This window comes from Vipera ursinii (assembly GCF_947247035.1).
Source record: "Vipera ursinii genome assembly, chromosome: 4".
In the NCBI taxonomy this organism is placed as follows: domain Eukaryota; kingdom Metazoa; phylum Chordata; class Lepidosauria; order Squamata; family Viperidae; genus Vipera; species Vipera ursinii.
In genome coordinates, this window is record NC_139514.1 from 50,507,405 (window position 1) to 50,524,231 (window position 16,827).

Here is a 16,827-nt window from a genome sequence, read left to right on the forward strand (position 1 = left end):
AAACAGGGCTTTTCAACCTTTTCACCCATTGTACCACTTTTAGGATATGGCAACATCTGAGTGCCACCAGTTGCCTAGCAAGGTGCCAAAAACTTGACCAAAAAAAAAAAGGGAAAAAGTGATGAAGTACAGATAGTCCTTGACTTATGACAGTTCGCTTAGTGACTGTTCGAAGCTACAATGGCACTGAAAAAAGTGCCCCCCAAGCCACAGCCGAGCAAGACACCTGCCTGCCCGCCTGGCTGCGCTCTTCCTCCTGTCTGAGATTTTCATTGTTGTGAGCATTTCTGTTGAGGATTGGCAGTGGGGGGTGGGGGTGGGGGGGTGTTTGTTTTTTATTCCCCCGGTCTGCTGGGTGGTTGCAGCAGGTTTTGGTTAGTTCACATGACTCTGGGACACTGTGACCGTCATAAATATGAATCAGTTGCCAAGCATCTGAATGTAAATCACAAGACCCTGGAGATGCTACAACATTCCAGCTGATCGGCACTTCTTCTGGGCTCAGAAGTGCCAGCATCAGTGCTGAGCTCCAGCTGAAGCCTGGCGCTGATCCTGGCACTTCTGCTGAGCCCTGACAGCCCTGCAGCTCCAGCTGTGTCTCGCTCAGGCTTGTGCGGTGCTGCCACCAGTTCAGCTCATTCCCCTCCCCTGCTACCACTTTTTTAGGATGGTCACATACCACCTGCCAGGTGCCAATGTACCACAGGTGGTACCTGTACCACTGGTTGAAAAGCCCTGATCTAAAACTCTATTTCCAGTACAAGACAGCCAGCCAAATACTTATAATGCATTCTAATAACTTCATGATTATAAAGACTCCCCCTTTTCTTTTGAAATCAATATCCAAGGGTACTGGTTGAGCATGCAAGTGTAAATTTTCATTTCTTCCAATACAAATAATAGGACACAACAATTAATTTTCACGACATTGGCAAGCAGGGAAGAAATTAATATTTTCCCTGTTTTTATCTGCTGTAATTTCTATAATTATCAGCTGTTTGCATTTTTAAAAATGCAAATATTTGTTTAATTTACCCTCTATAATTTGATCCCAAATCTGAACAAATCAAGAATTAATTTTCAGGCAGATTGAAACAGTCGATCTTTTACTATGATCTTTGGTCTATTTCTTTGGAACTTAATATCAAATGTGCTACTTTTGCTGATGTTTTTCATTCTGGAGAACAGGGTTCTTCAAATGTGGCGCTTGTATGACTTGTGGACTTCAACTAGAATTCCTCAGCCAGCTTGCCTGGCTGAGGATTTCTGGGAGTTGAAGTCCACAAGTCATAAAAGAGCCAAGTTTGAAGATCCCTGCTGTAGAATCTTAGGATATGTGGAAGATTGTTGAAGTTGTGAAACCTGTCACTTTTAATAAAGTTTGATTCTTCATGTCTAAAAGAAGCAATGATGAAAACTTGCTTTAATAAAAAAAATTCTTTGAATCCTACAATGAATAATTTCCAATTAGTTTTCAGTACTCCTTTTGTGGGGGGGGGGGCAAGTGCTGTAATATGTATAGGTAGTCCTCAACTTATTATTGTAATTGAGCCCGGAATTACAGTTGTAAGTCGTGCCAATTGTTAAGTGGGTCATCACATGACTGGCCTGATTTTACCACATTGCTTTGCAGCAGTCATTAAGCAGTCATTAAGCAAATGTGGTGGTTGGAACCCACACTTTAGTTGGTTCCTATTTGGACTAACGTAACATTGTTTATGTGAAGATTTGAAAAGTGTTTGGAGTTTCTGTTAATTCAGGTGCCTCAGCCAGAATGTTGACAATGGTTAGTTACAGTGAGCAAATGACCTCTCTTGTTAATATCTATGAATTTGATTCTGTATACAATTTAAAGTGCTATCAACGACATATGGCTTGGCATCAGGCTACGTGACAATTACATTGACCCTTATAGCAGCAATCTTGTTTTTTAATTTGGCCAACATCAGGAACAAATTCATTGACATTATGGAAAACCTCATGGTGGTTGTTTGCAGGCTTTGGAAATCCCTACCATAGAGAAAATGTTGGAATTTTTTTCCTTAATTAAGCAGCCTTTTTGTTAGTCATATGATTATAGCCTAACTGGTTGGGTTGGCAATATATAAGCCATGATTTGTAATGTATTGTATCCCTTTAAATGTGTAATGATTGGCCAACGCTGTGTTCTTTCAACGGCCATAAGAGGGAGCTAGAGACATAGCCTCTCTCTGTGTTAGTTACTCTGTTACATTGCTTGCTAATTATTGTTGATTGTGGTTTTGCTACTGTTTGCTAAACCGGAAGAACTGTGTTTTTGACTTTTGGACTGGTAAGACGACTTTGTATTGGATACAAGGTGGACCGAGATGCCCTACGCACAGTCACTCATGCGCTCGTGACCTCCCGTTTAGACTACTGCAACACTCTCTACATGGGGCTGCCCTTGAGGACCACCCGGAGGCTTCAACTGGTGCAGAATGCGGCCGCGCAAGTTGTGATGGGGGCCTCCCGATACTCCCATGTAACACCTCTACTCCGCGAGCTGCATTGGCTTCCGGTTGCCCTTCGGGTGAGATTCAAGGTGCTGGTGATAACCTATAAAGCCCTAAATGGCTTGGGTCCGGGATATTTGAGGGAACACCTCCTGCCAGCATCAAGTTTCCTTCGTCCAGTCCGCTCACACAGGGAGGGTCTTCTCAGGGTGCCGCTGGTAAAAGATTGCCGGCGGATAACACCCAGGGGGAGGGCCTTCTCTGTGGGCGTGCCTGCCCTCTGGAACCAGCTGCCCGTGGAGCTTAGGACCGCCCCTGACCTTCGTTCATTCTGCCGGGACCTGAAGACCTGGCTCTTTGAGCTCTCCGGCCCAGGCTGAGAATTTTTAACTCGGGTTTTTATTTAAGGGATAATTTAATTTTTTTAATTGTTTTTTAACTTTTGTATTTTGTACTGTTTGATTTTAAATACCCTGTAAACCGCCTTGAGTCCTTCGGGAAAGGGCGGTATATAAATTTAATAAATTAAATTAAATTAAAATTAATTAACTCTTGAACTGTTGATATCTTCTTTGTACCCGTGTATGACCTGGACTGTTCATTCTTGACTTGTGCTACTCCTAAAAGTAAAGTTTTTTTCCTTTTTACACATCTCAGTGTATCAGTGTGGTTGCTGTGTAAAACCTGACTACTCTCAGTACCACTTCTGTGCATTCTCCTTGTTGGCTCAGGAGATATTCTACACAAACCCTGTCACTTTTCACCTGAGTCTAGGTAGATGCTATCAGTTTTCAATTATATTCAATTATATTTACTTGTGCTTTCAATTATCTTTTATTTTTGGATATTATTTCTGGCAGAAAACAAAGCATAAATACAATGTAAATTACTGCTTGGGGAATTTCACTAGTTTTGCTAATATTTTAAATCAGTACAGAGAAACTATAATGGCATAAATTACACATATTTTTTTATAAATTGTTATTACCAAGTACACTTCTGAAAATAACTAATTACTGATCTTTAGTTGTACGCTTCAAAAAAAACAATAACCTTTTTTTAAAGGCAATAAAATACAGACACGTAGCAATGACAATGGACATTTTTCATCACATCTGTATAACTTGGAGCAGAAGTAATAAGAATGAGAAATCTTTTGTAATCAGAATTTACACGTGTAGTCCTTGATTCAGCCAAAGTCAAGCACTTCTAATTTGCTTAATTTTAATAGGAGAATTTAAAAAGTTCTTAATTTCTTGCCACTGAATTGTCACTCAGATTTAAAACTTGAAAAAAAATATTCATCTTAATTGGATTGCTTTGAATATATTTATATAGAAGTCACATGTAACTTGTCTACTACCTGTTGGGAATAATGTTGCCAAAATAATCTGAAACAGAAAATAAGCAGTTTTAAGAGTCCTGCACTGGATGGTGATGTTCAGTGAATTGAATTCATTTGCAACTATTCTTATAGCCAAAGTTCTGTTCTAGCCTTTCACAAAGGGTACTCTCTGAACTAGCAATTCTAGAATTCCTAGACAGATGGTAAGAAATTTAGGGGAATGTCAGTCCATATCTAGAAGACACCAAATTTTAGAATCCATTTAATCAATTGTTCCATTCCCTGTCACACAATTAACTTGTCAGAATCCATTTATATCACATTCATAAATGTATGTTTAAAACATTATGCCCCCCCATGGATTCTGCCATCTCCAGAGGAAGGAGGAGCATATGTGGATTCAGCCTGCCTTAGGTTATTTCAAAGGCCAAGGGAACCTTTTGAACTGGGGGGAACAGGGTTAGAGAAGAAGGCATCTGGCTTGTGTCTTCTTTTAATTCTGGAGAGGAAGAAAGCAATAACCATAAAGATTCAAAGTTCCTTTTTTCCCCACGAAAGGGATGGCACAAAGTAGAAGGATGGGGGCTGACCAAATGGGGTTGAGGGAAGGGGGGTTGAACCGGGTACCCTTTATAAAATTTCAATTTGTAAAACAATTTATTTATTTATTTATTTTATTTTATTTTAATTCCATTTATATCCCGCCCTTCTCCGAAGACTCAGGGCGGCTTACAAGCTTAGCAGTAAAACAATACTAAGCAGTATTGTTACTAGCAGTAAAACAATACTAAGTCCTGTCTTGTATTCCCACAATCAAGCATGTCCTAGTAAAGATTCCTTTTGGACTAGAACTGACTCCAAGAGTTTTTGTTTTCCTAAGACGTGGATTGGGGTGGGTCCTGACATAACTACTGTTCTTAAATAATAAAGAGTTTCTTGAGGTGGAGAGCAAGGCTGTGCCCACTGGCTTTATTTCACCATCCTTTAACAGAAGACACGCTTGTGGAGAAGACTCTTTTCTATACACCTACATTCTGACCGTGGACCATGCATGGAGTCTGAAAAGCTGTAAACTCAAAATTCTACAATAGAAGTGGAAGTTATATACATGATTAATGGTCAATCAGTGTTTCAGTCAATCGATCAATCTTTGAAAATGTAGAGAAGTACCTAATTAATGCTCCCTTTCCCCTCCAAGTAACTAAATAAATGATTCTTTTAAAATGTGGACAACCCTCCACAAACTGGGTTGTGCATATCTACCACATAGATACATTTTAAGTTACAAATTTCTTCTTTAAAAACGTATTAACAATTTGTAGATTTCTCTTTTAACGTAGTCTGAACAAAATTATTAGCTCGATTAGATCTTTTAATCATATTAATTAACATGGTGATTTGCAAGAATGCTGTAGCCTTTAGGATTGCCATCTTTCTCCTGAGAACCTTGAAGATGGTCTACAGCTGTTTCCTCGAGATAGGACCGCAATGGTTGCATTTCACAATGGCTGTTAAGTGAAGCATTTCACTTAACGATCCCGATATCCCTGCTCTTCCCAGTGAATTGTTAAACAAATGTGCAGTTTATTAAATAGAGCATGGGGTGCCTAAGGGGTGGAGACCTAGGTCCTAGAACAGGCCCAGGTCTACGTTTCTTCTGCTTCCTCTTCCCTTGGATCCTCACAGGCATTTCCCCACTGCCAATGGGTTCCCCCAAGCTTAAGCCTGATTCCCACCCCAACAGGCCAAATACCCTCCTCCTCACCTTTTGAAAAGCTGCGAGGCTTTCCAGAGTGCTGGGATCAATTGCTTTATCATGTGGCCATGTGCAGAGGGATAAGGCCAGTGGGAAGTCATTGGGAGAGGGAAATGCTTGCAGGTACCAAGTGGGGAAAGAGGAAAATAAGCCTGGGCACTGCAGTGTCCCTGTGGATGAATGAACATGGGGACTGCAGCAGCCATACCTTCAGGACTAGGTCATAAGTAGCTTTTGGGGGATCCGGCATAACTTCAAACAGTTGTTAAGTGACCTATTGTAAGTTGAGGACTACCTATATTATTGTTAAATCTTTCTTGCAGAATTCATCTAGAAGACATAAGCCAAAGCGTGCTGCTGTACATGACAGAAAAGCTTGGCTATAAGAATAGTGATGTGATCAACACTATTCTTTCAAATAGAGCTTGCCACATGCTTGCCATCTACATTCTACTTCATAAGAAGCTAGAGCGCTATACCGGAGGAACAAAAGTAAGTATAATTTTGGATGATAGTTGAACACTACAAAGTTGAATAGAATGACAGTAGCCAAAATGGAGATATTAAGAAATAAGTACAATATGCATCAGAAACACTACAACTGTGGGGGGGATCTGAACCACCTCAAAATATGAAGAACTTTAACAGCCTTTAAAACTGGACATTTTCACTGATCATAGATTGCTGAGCATCTCTTGTAAGGAAAATGGCCATTGGGGAATGGAATGGAATATCTGGGAGGAAAAAAAACATAGCTGATTTGAATAATTAAGAATATCCTTGGGCAAAAACTACTTTTGTTTCGAAGCCTCTAGTGAAAGCTTTCTCTGTACATAAAAGCCTTTTTCCACGGGTCTATTCCACTATGCCAACATTTCATTGTTCTTTATTATGGCAAAGAAATTTACCTTAGAAAGGGCTAGTTTGTTTTTTTCAAGTTACAGGGAACAGTGAAGCTATAGCAGGATCCAGTGAAGCTGTAGTCTATTGGGGTAAACTAGTAGACATCAGTTGAAATAGAGCTACTTTGATTCTACCTGCTTAAGTTCCCCCGCACATGCGTGCTAGTTGTTTCCAACTCTAGGGGCCGGTGCTCATCTCCGTTTCAAAGCCGAAGAACCAGTGCTTGTCCAAGGACGTCTCCGTGGTCATGTGGCCGGCGTGAGTAGACGCCAAAGGCGCACAGAACACTGTTACCTTCCCACCGTAGTGGTCCCTATTTTTCTACTTGCATTTCTACGTGCTTTCGAACTGCTAGGTTGGCAGAAGCTGGGACGAATAACAGGCGCTCACTCTGTTTCGCGGCACTTGGGATTTGACCCACCAAACTGCCGACCTTCTGATCGACAAGCTCAGCATCCTAACCCACTGAGCCACCACGTCCCTGCTTATCACATGTATATTTTCAAACAATTTAATCCAGTCGGGAAATAAATAGATTTGAGCAGCACAGTGAATCAATTAATAACTTATTAGATTGTGAGGAACATAGATATTTTTTCTCTGTATGCCATGCTTTTTGTGACTTTGGAACTAAAAATAATTTATGTAATATAAAAAAAGTTAGGTGAACAGAATTGCTGCCTATAATTTTAATAAATTTTCTTAAAAACAAATTTTTCACAATCCTAAATGTGTTTCTTTGGAAACTCTGTTTATTTTAATGTAATTATTAATTTGTCTAACAATGACTTAGGTGGCTTTAGAAGATGTGAGATAAATCTTCTATATGAGAAAAGAATATTCATATTTTTCAAACACTATACAATTGTCTGAAGTAAAAATAAGTCAGAATAAACTTTTTTTTTTCAAAGTCCAGTCTTGGGGTGATTTATTTCGAGATAAGTCTGAGTTTAGTGCTTTTTATATCCACATAGCTATTTACTGTATGGGTTTAAACAAGTAGTCCTCGACTTAGACCACAATGGGGCCCAAACCTTTTGTTACTAAGTGAGACAGATGTTTAATGAATTTTCTTCCATTTTATGTCCTTTCTTGTCACAGTTGTTAAGTAAATCACTGTAATTGTTAAGTTAGTAACACGGTTGTTTTAGTGAATCTGGCTTCCCCATTGACTTTGCTGGGCACAAGGTAACAAAAAGTGATCACATGACCCCAGGACACTGCAACTGTCATAAATATGAGTCAGTTGCCAAGCATCTGAATTTTGATCATGTGATCATGGGGATGCAACAACAATTGTAAGTGAAAAACTCACTTTTTCAGTGCTGTTGCAACTTCAAACAGTCACTAAATGAACTGCTGTAAGTTGAGAACTACCTGTAAACTTCACCTTCAGTAAGCAGAAAAAAAATCTGCAATTTTGTTTTAATAGAAGCGGTAAAACAATGGGACCCATTCTTGGAAAAGGCTGGGCCAGCCTATTGATTTTTTTTAACATACTATTTTTAAATGGCATTGAAAAATAAGAAACATTCTTATGCTTCTGATTGATTATTGTTCTTCTTGTTAACTATTTTGTCATTGATATAGTTTACAGACAACAGATCAATAATTTGCAAATAGATGTAGTAGTTTTAAAAAAATTGAGCCAGTTTCACAAAGACGCGGGAAATTAATATTGTACTACGCGGTGGCTCAGTGGGTTAGGACGCTGAGCTGGTCGATCAGAAGGTCGGCAGTTTGGCGGGTCGAATCCCGAGTGCCGTGTTACAGAGTGAGCGCCTGTTACTCGTCCCAGCTTCTGCCAACCTAGCAGTTCGAAAGCACGTAAAAATACAAGTAGAAAAATAGGGACCACTCCGGTGGGAAGGTAACAGCGTTCCGTGCGCCTTTGGCGTCTAGTCATGCCGGCCACATGACCACGGAGACGTCCTCAGACAAGCGCTGGCTCTTCGGCTTTGAAACGGAGATGAGCACCGGCCCCTAGAGTTGGAAACGACTAGCACGCATTACCTTTACCTTTACCTAATGTATTAAACAGTATTTAACTAGGGGGATAATATGTCTATACAGTATGTGCTAGTTTTCATAATGCACTTTTTAAATGTCTTGTTTGTTTTGGGTCATTTCTTTGTTTTTTTTTAATTTTTGGAGTTTGTATTAACTTTTTAATAAAATAAAATAAAAATAAAAAATAAGAAAAAAAATAAGAAACATAGAGCAGTTCATGGCTGATGCTTGCCCTTGCTTCCTTAGTCTAATCCATTTAAACAAAACAATTCTCACCTCTGACCTCATGCAACAAATCTTTTTTCATTTGCCCTCCAGTACCTCCAGTACAGGTACAGTTCCATTCTTTCCATTCCCTTTCTGTATGATTATTGGGGAAATTCCATAGTGTGACAAATACTTGATTTATTGTGTTAAAAACTCAAGTGTAGTAGATGGAATTTTCCTTGCAGCATATGGCAGCATGTCACTATCACATCTATCACAAATGCTTTTTGACTTGGTCTCTTCCAGGATAGTTCAGCCCAAATCTTCTCCCTTTTCTGCTTCTCTTTTTGTGTTTATTTCTCTAGTCAATTTGCCATTTTAATCCTTGGGTTTATTATTACTATTATCATTGATGAAAACAGATAATTAAATCCTGTCGTGTAGAATCCCTACTATCATTTGCTTTTATTTCTGTTAGAACATCATTTGACTTCAGTGTTAGAAGGAATAGTACTTATCTTTTAAGGCTATTTTCCTATAAAATAAAATCACTGTACTGTATATCTTACATCTGAATAAATTTCCATTGCAATAAATCAATATTTGATTCTTAAATGATATGTCTCTGTGTTACAGAAAATGATATGTCTCTGTTACAGTGAATATCTTATTAGTATATGATTGATTGATTATGTGCTTTTATGTGGATGTCTTTGCTTAGCAATCACAAAGATTTTTCTCTAATATAATAATATACATCACATTATATTAACTACCCGAATCAAGTACTTTTAAAAAGCAAAATATAAGTCATTTAGATTTTGTAGGGGATTTTTTTGTAATAATGGGGCATATCATATTTTAGTCTATCAAAAATGGCTAAAAGACTCGTCTAGTCCAGGGGTCCCCAATCCCTGGTCCATGGACCAGTACTGGACCGCATGGCATGCCAGCAACCTGTCCACACAAACAAGGAAAGCCCCATCCGCGGGATGCAGGCAGCACACAAAACCACGCCCCCTCCAGTCCGTGGAAAAAACCTCTCTACATAACCAGTCCCTGGTGCCCAAAAGGTTGGGAACCTTTGGTCTAGTCAATTAGTTGGAGAAATACTGCCAACTTCTTGGCCTTTGAATTGGCTTTTGATTTATTAGATTTATTTTTATGAAACATAAGATATGAGACCATTAATAAGGAAATTTGTTATAACCTCTCTGCCCTTGAGAATAATTCCCGTTAATCATATTGGGATGATTTTGAGGCTTTTTAATTTAAATATCAAGGGAATTGTCCAAACTCAGTTTTTGAAATACTATGCTGTACTTGCTTTCCAGCTTAATTCCATTGTCTAGTTTATATTTATTTATTTTATTTTATTTTATTAAATTTATATATGAGATATATATATATATATATATATATATATATATATATATATATATATATATATATATATATATATATATATATATATATGTGAATGGGGAAATAATAAATGTTATGTGTTAACTCATATAGTAATATATTTAATAATACATAGTAATATATATTATTACATAATATATTTAATAATATAGTTATTTATACTAATATATAGTTATTATTAATTAGTAATGTGTAAAATGATATATTTAGTTATTATATTAGTAAAATGATATATTAGTAAAATGATATATTAGTAAAATGATATATTTAGTTATTGATTTGTAGCAATTTCTGAATTTAAAAAAGCCAATATTGGGCTAATTTAACAAAGTGATGCATAGAATGAAAGTAATATATATTAAATGTGTAAATATATTTTTCCTAAAGTTACAGTTCATCTTTGTCTTCCTTTTTCATCTTTGTAGAAAACTGAAGCTTCTGATAATTTGTGCACTAACCAATTTTGTCGGTTAGAAAAATACAAGTCCAACAAGGATTCCTATGAGGTAAATCTTTTACTTTAGTCATTTGGAGCCAAATAGTATTTGGACTTCCCACTGGTTATTTCTGTAAACCAATAGACTTTTGATTTAACAAAGAGTACAAAAATAAATCCATTCCCAGATGTTTAGTGAGTTTGTAAGAGTTGTTTTTAATTGATAGCCATAACTGTTGAATGAATGAGATTTATAAAATGTTTTGCTCCCAAAAATGTCATATTATGTAATATCAATCATCTATATCCACTATATCTCTAGCCACTTTTTCTTCCACTGTATGCAGAATAGTGGTTATTATCAAGATTTACAGGGAGGATATTTATTCCAAAATAGTCCAATAACAATTCAGTGACACACAATGTTAGAGGGCAGTAAAGTGACAACTGATGAAAGAAACCCTGGGAAATAATGAGTAAGTAGTCAGCTTTTAAAATATCTGTGTGTAATTTTGAACTATATTGATGCAAGTAAAAAGCAGCCCTTCATTGATAAAATATATTTTTAAAATACGATATGCCACCTAAAAGTTAGTCTAAGCTTCTGTATACATTAGGAACGAACATAGTTTCTCTCTGGCAACAATCCAGAAGTGCACTTCTCTTTCTCCTTCATTTTTCCTGAGGAGAGGAATTTAGTAGAATCTGCCCTTCTTTTCCTAGCTCTCTCTCCTACCTTAATCTGGCTATTGCCATTAAATTGCAGCTCCCAGCACTTGCAGAGAGAATAGATTTCAGATTGCTGCAATAGACCTAATAATATTGCGAAGTTGCCAAAATTGTTTTAAATACTCAGGCAATTAGACATTGTTCCTTTACCTTTTTCTGCACATAATTGTCCTTGCCATAAAACAAAACAAAAAATAACAGCACAGCCTAGGTATTGAAAAAAAATTAGAATTAATAGAACAACATAACAAAATAAAAAAAAGTATTTTGTTCATAAAAGGATTGAATCCTTGTTCCTGGAAAAAAAAGTTTCCATTGTATGTCATATCCTGCTTCAGTGCCAATTTTGTTATTAGTGCGTACTAACTAGCGGCTTTTAGGGTCCTAAAGTTCTTCCATTTATTTTGAAAAGTATTCTTCAACCATTACACACAAAATGTCCTTTTAACTTGCATTTATAGACACCCTGTTGTGATTTGTGAACAGCTATTCTGAACCATAAAGAGATGCTTGAAAGTGCATCTATGTATTACCATGGAGATGGAGGCATGTAGGGTACTGCAATACCTTGCCATAAAATCAAAAATTGCAGAAAATGCAAAGGGAAACCCTTTTCAGTAGTACTCACTGGCTTAAAGGACTTCCTGGGTGAGCCATTATCTATCTTTTCCCATGTGTGAAAGGAATCGACCCATATCACAAATTGATCGTGAGGATGGATTAGATAAAGATTATAAGTGTGCAATAGCATGTAGACTTATATTCTGCTTCATAGCGCTTTATAGCCCTCTCTAAGCAATGCTATTGAAAGGTGCAATGTAAAATACTGTTAATAATACTGCCGAAGGTCTATTTACCACTTTCAATATTATTTCTGAAACCTGTTCTCTGCAGGGCAGCTTTTCAAAAGTATTTGAAAATACGTTTTTCTAGAAATTACCAACTCCTTAATAATGGGATCATGTGACTCCATTGCAGTGGCAGCTGCACTGGTTCAACCAATTCAGAGCAGTATTGTCTGCTTTTAACAGTCTGTGTTTGGCACCAAACTATTTGGACAGCCGTTTCCCATTCAAAATACTCTGCTTGTTGAGAAATACTTCTCATATGTGCATATGCAGGTTGTTAAAAAAAAACCCAAGAGAAGACATAATAGCAGTCTACAAATACTTCAAAACATATATCACATGCACGAAGTAATGAATCTATGTTGAAACTAAAGATAGGATAGGGAGCAAATTATTGATATGAAAAGGCTTAAATATAGGGAGAATTTCCTGATGATTAAAGCTATTAAGTGGGAGAACAATCTACTTTGATCTGGAGTGGACTTCCTCCGCTGGAGTTTTCCTAACAGGTTGCAAAACTATGTCTCTAGGCTGGTTTAGTAGATTTCTGCATGAGCAGGAAACTGGTCCATATCACTTAGAAATATGGTGAACATATTTTCTTGGCAAACTTGAAAAAGGGGGAAATCTGAAAGAGGTTCATAAAAATTGTTTTTGTTTATAATTTTGTTTTACTATGGACAATTCATGAGCAAAACCAAGAAAAGCTTTCCCAAAATGCATATTCCAATAAAAATTCCTAAAATCAAACACTATATATATTTATTTTAAAAAACAATTCAATTTATATATATTTTCATATGAATATGAAACTCTATGCATTAAATGGTACCATTATTAGTACAGTAAAAGTTAAATGACCAAAATAATGGAGAAAACTGAGTTTTTTGAGAAATATATCTAAAAGACAATTTTAAGAGGATCTTCAGTAAGTACTGTACTTGCTGTTCTAATTAGTTATAATTTCTCTGTTTTATTTTTGTTTTTGTAAATTTTGCCACTCTCATTTGTTGTGGGCTATTTAGAAATGTTTAGATAACTTTAACATGTTTTAAAATAAATAAATATAGTCAGTTCCTGCAAATGAAAAATATTCTTTCTAATTGAGGCTTTGAAAGGTTCCTAAAATAATTTTGCTGTGATCAAGAAAGCTACAGACATAATATATTTATCACCATTGACCTGCAACTTTTCAAACTCTGGATGTTGCTTTCAAAATTTTTTAATCCTTCTGAAGTGCCTGTGCAAACCATTTTTATGTGTGCTTTAAATTTGAAGGACAAAAAACCCAAGGAACAAGAAGCAAAAGATGACCTTACTCATCCATTTCTGAAGAAATCTGAGAAAAGTCCACCAACATACAAAGAGCCTTCCTCCTTCCTTACAACACAGATGCAAAACAAAAAGTCTTTGCTAAGTGATCGAAGAGCAAGTCATGGAGGACTGCCTGAAAGAGGTATGTCTTGGTCGTAGCATTTCCCAGACTAATGGGCCTTTTACTATTTGAAGGGTAACTATTTGTACTCTGTTCAAAGTTCAGGTGTGCCCTCAGTCCCCAAATAGTTACACCCTTGTCACTTCTTTAGTCAGAAGTATGCACAAAGGAGTAGTGGCACATTGTAAATTGAATTTTTGTTGTGGTATTATATTTTCATATTCAGGAATTGGGTTTTAATATTGTCCGGCCCCAAGTCCTTCCATAAAGCTTTTTTCTCACCCTTATTAAGCAAGCTTTCAATTAAAGCTTGCATTCTGTGAGGGGAGGGCGGTTAAAAAAAACTAATCTCCCCTAGTTGTTTTTCATTTGATGCTTTCTGCATTACATCATAGATTCTCCTAGTAATTTGAATCCTTTCCATGAAGGAGCAACGGGCAAGGTGGGCTGTGTCACCTCCTACTCTCTGGAATACCTTGAAATTCAGCAACCAGTTCCAAGAACCCCAAGACTTGGGAAACGGCAAGATTCACCTCAACAAGAGCCCTCAAGTCCTGGCAGTCAGAATTTGGATTCTCCTTTGATTCTGAACATTGTACATTCTTTTGAAACTGGTGATCGAGAGGACCAGATAGACCAAGTCTCTCCATCTCATCAGTATCAAATGCTTAGCTCGCCAGTAAATTTTGGCCGAAGAAGTTCCAGTGAAAGAACACTCTCTCCCCTCTTCCAGCCTGGGGGCACTTCTCCCAGTCCCACTAAAAGTCCAGGGCAGCCCACTCAACTTTCATTTACCTATGATGAAAAAAGCAGCTCTTTCAAAGAGGAAGCTGTCTCTCCGACGCAGCTGAATCCTTTGGGGAGCCCTAATTGTGTGAAAAGTAGAGGCCGATTCCCCATGATGGGCATTGGACAGATGATGAGGAAACGGAATCAGTCAGTGGGATCTCCCACAGAAAAGTCTCTGGAAGCAAGAATGCCTCAGTTGCAGCAAATGAGCCCCACACAAATTTCATTCAGTATCACAGATCCTATAAATGGCCAGTGCTGAGCCATTTTAAAAACCTCAAATTATTTAGTGCTGATTTTGGAAACCCTTCCATCGAAACTTACATTCACTTCTTTTTCTGTACAGTTTGTCATTGTATCTAATAAGATAATCGAAAGCCCAACTATCGTGGCATTTGCTCATGCAGTTAACAAAAAGACAAGTATGTTAAGTGATGTAAAGTGCTTTTTAAAACCTACATAATCTCACATAGGTAGTGTTTGGCTGTATTCTTATATTACATATATATATAAATATATGTAAACAAGAACACTCCAGGTTAACAACATGATTAAATGTTGAAGTATTAATTGGCTAGAATGCTACTTTTACTTCTGAAGCTGTGATTCTGAATTTGTGCTTTTCTGACACCAGTGTTATTCACATCATGGAGAGGAAGAAAAAAAATGTACCTTTTCCCCCTATTTTTCAGACAAATTTGTCTTCTTAGGTACATCCAGGAGAAAAAAGAAATGTAGCAAAAAGAACTTGGAATAAAAGCACAAAGTTACACAGAATAAAACATAGGGGAAAAAAGCAATTTTTACTGTATCTTAAGTATTACATCACTTAAAATCTGTATTTTTTTCTAAAGAAAAGGTTGATTTGCAAAGAGATGCTACTGAACAGAGATAAAATCATCTTAAAGTAAGGAAATCTGTTTTCAGATTTTATTTTCATCACGAGACTAGCCATACTTTTAAAAAGGCTTCTCTTTTTTGTATAGTTGTACTATTTTGGTGAAACTGTCCATAGAAAAGCTATGTAATTTCCGTTTTAGTAAAACAGTGTTAAATATACTTGAAAGTGTTGCTGGAAGACTTTGCACTGTATTAAGAGGATGTGAACCATGAACATATCAGCTAGCCATTTACACAAGTAATTATTGGAAATTTAGTTGAGCATAAAAAAAATCAACAATATCATAAATCGGAAGGATTAACTTTTGTGAAAAGCAAATATTTTCTGTATTTTGCATTTCTTTTTATTTCACAGTTTTAAAAAATGTCAACATGAGAAATAGGCTTCTGTGCAAATATTTGGCTGAATTGTTGATCATAATAAAATTAGCCTGGCACAACAGCAGATTATCACTAATAATGTGTGCTTTCCCTCTTTTAGCATGCACCATACAGGGATGATAATATCTGACAAATCAGAACTAAGTATTTATTCTGATACTTGATCTTTCTGACATGTTAAGAAAGGCCAACAGCTTCCGGAAGAAATCAGCTTATTTAGCTTCAAGACTGGGCAAGCATCTAGAGCCATAGTGTTCTTTTAAGTGAGTGAAGTTCTCATATGGACGAGCACATCAAGATGAAAGCACTCCGGCTCATTTTTTATTCCAAAGGTGGTGGTATGCAGGAGCAAAATGATACTCCCTTGTAAAGGAAGATCTCCATAATTACTATCATAGCACTGTATCCAGCTGCAAGCCCAGTCGCTGGGATCAGCTTGCTTAAATGGCCGATAAGTGACCACAAAGGGAAACTTTGATAATTACTCATCACAAAGGGAAACTTCGATGATTAGATGTTAGTCTGTATGGAGAAAATTCCCTATAATGAACCAAGTAGTAGCTGAGAAAAATTTCAGTCCTGTCCCCGATTGGCAACTTTTCTGAGCATTGGAATATTTCCCTCCGATGAATACACTTTCTTTCCACCTTTTGTGTCCACACATACCATCTAGGATTTTGTTTGTTTATTTATATTCCACCTTTATTATCTTTTTTTATAAACAACTCAAGGCAGCGAACAAATCTACTACTACTGCCTCCTCCTCCTCCTGAAATCTGAATTTACTAAAATTACAATTAAATCTGCTTTTCATGTTCTCAAGAAAGAACAGAATAAAAGGAAGCTGTACTTCAATGAACCACTTTTGGTCAGGGCCAGGGTTGGAAATATTTCAGAAAAAAAGTTTCCGTATGTCCAAGCCACATATTTTGTCCTCCATCATGTATAGCAAAGTTCAGTAGGGCTAGTAATAAAATCAAGAGAAATACCAATATTCTTTGCTTTCCTCATCTAGTCTCCATTATCTGGGCAACTTTATTGGGCAAGATGATTACAGCCCTGCCAGCTTCCCACAAGCAAAGTTAATGAGGAAGCCGGCAGGGAAGATTGCAAGTCACTCTTTCTGCTTTTTCTCCCAAGGAGCTTTGCCTCAACACCCTCTCTCCAGCATACACACGCACTCGCACAC

The 16,827-nt window shown here is 37.0% G+C and overlaps 1 protein-coding gene across 1 annotated transcript in view; it reads left to right on the top strand.

Annotated features, from left to right (window-relative positions):
- The window catches only part of HUNK (hormonally up-regulated Neu-associated kinase), a 62,110-nt gene extending 46,490 nt beyond the window's left edge, over positions 1-15,620 (top strand). Inside the window, exons 7-10 of the mRNA XM_083361822.1 lie at positions 5,899-6,067; positions 10,546-10,626; positions 13,412-13,589; positions 13,964-15,620. Coding sequence (XP_083217948.1) covers positions 5,899-6,067; positions 10,546-10,626; positions 13,412-13,589; positions 13,964-14,619 — 1,084 coding nt within the window. The 3' untranslated portion in view covers positions 14,620-15,620. The remainder of the gene's footprint in view (positions 1-5,898; positions 6,068-10,545; positions 10,627-13,411; positions 13,590-13,963) is intronic.
- Positions 15,621-16,827: the final 1,207 nt, after the last annotated feature.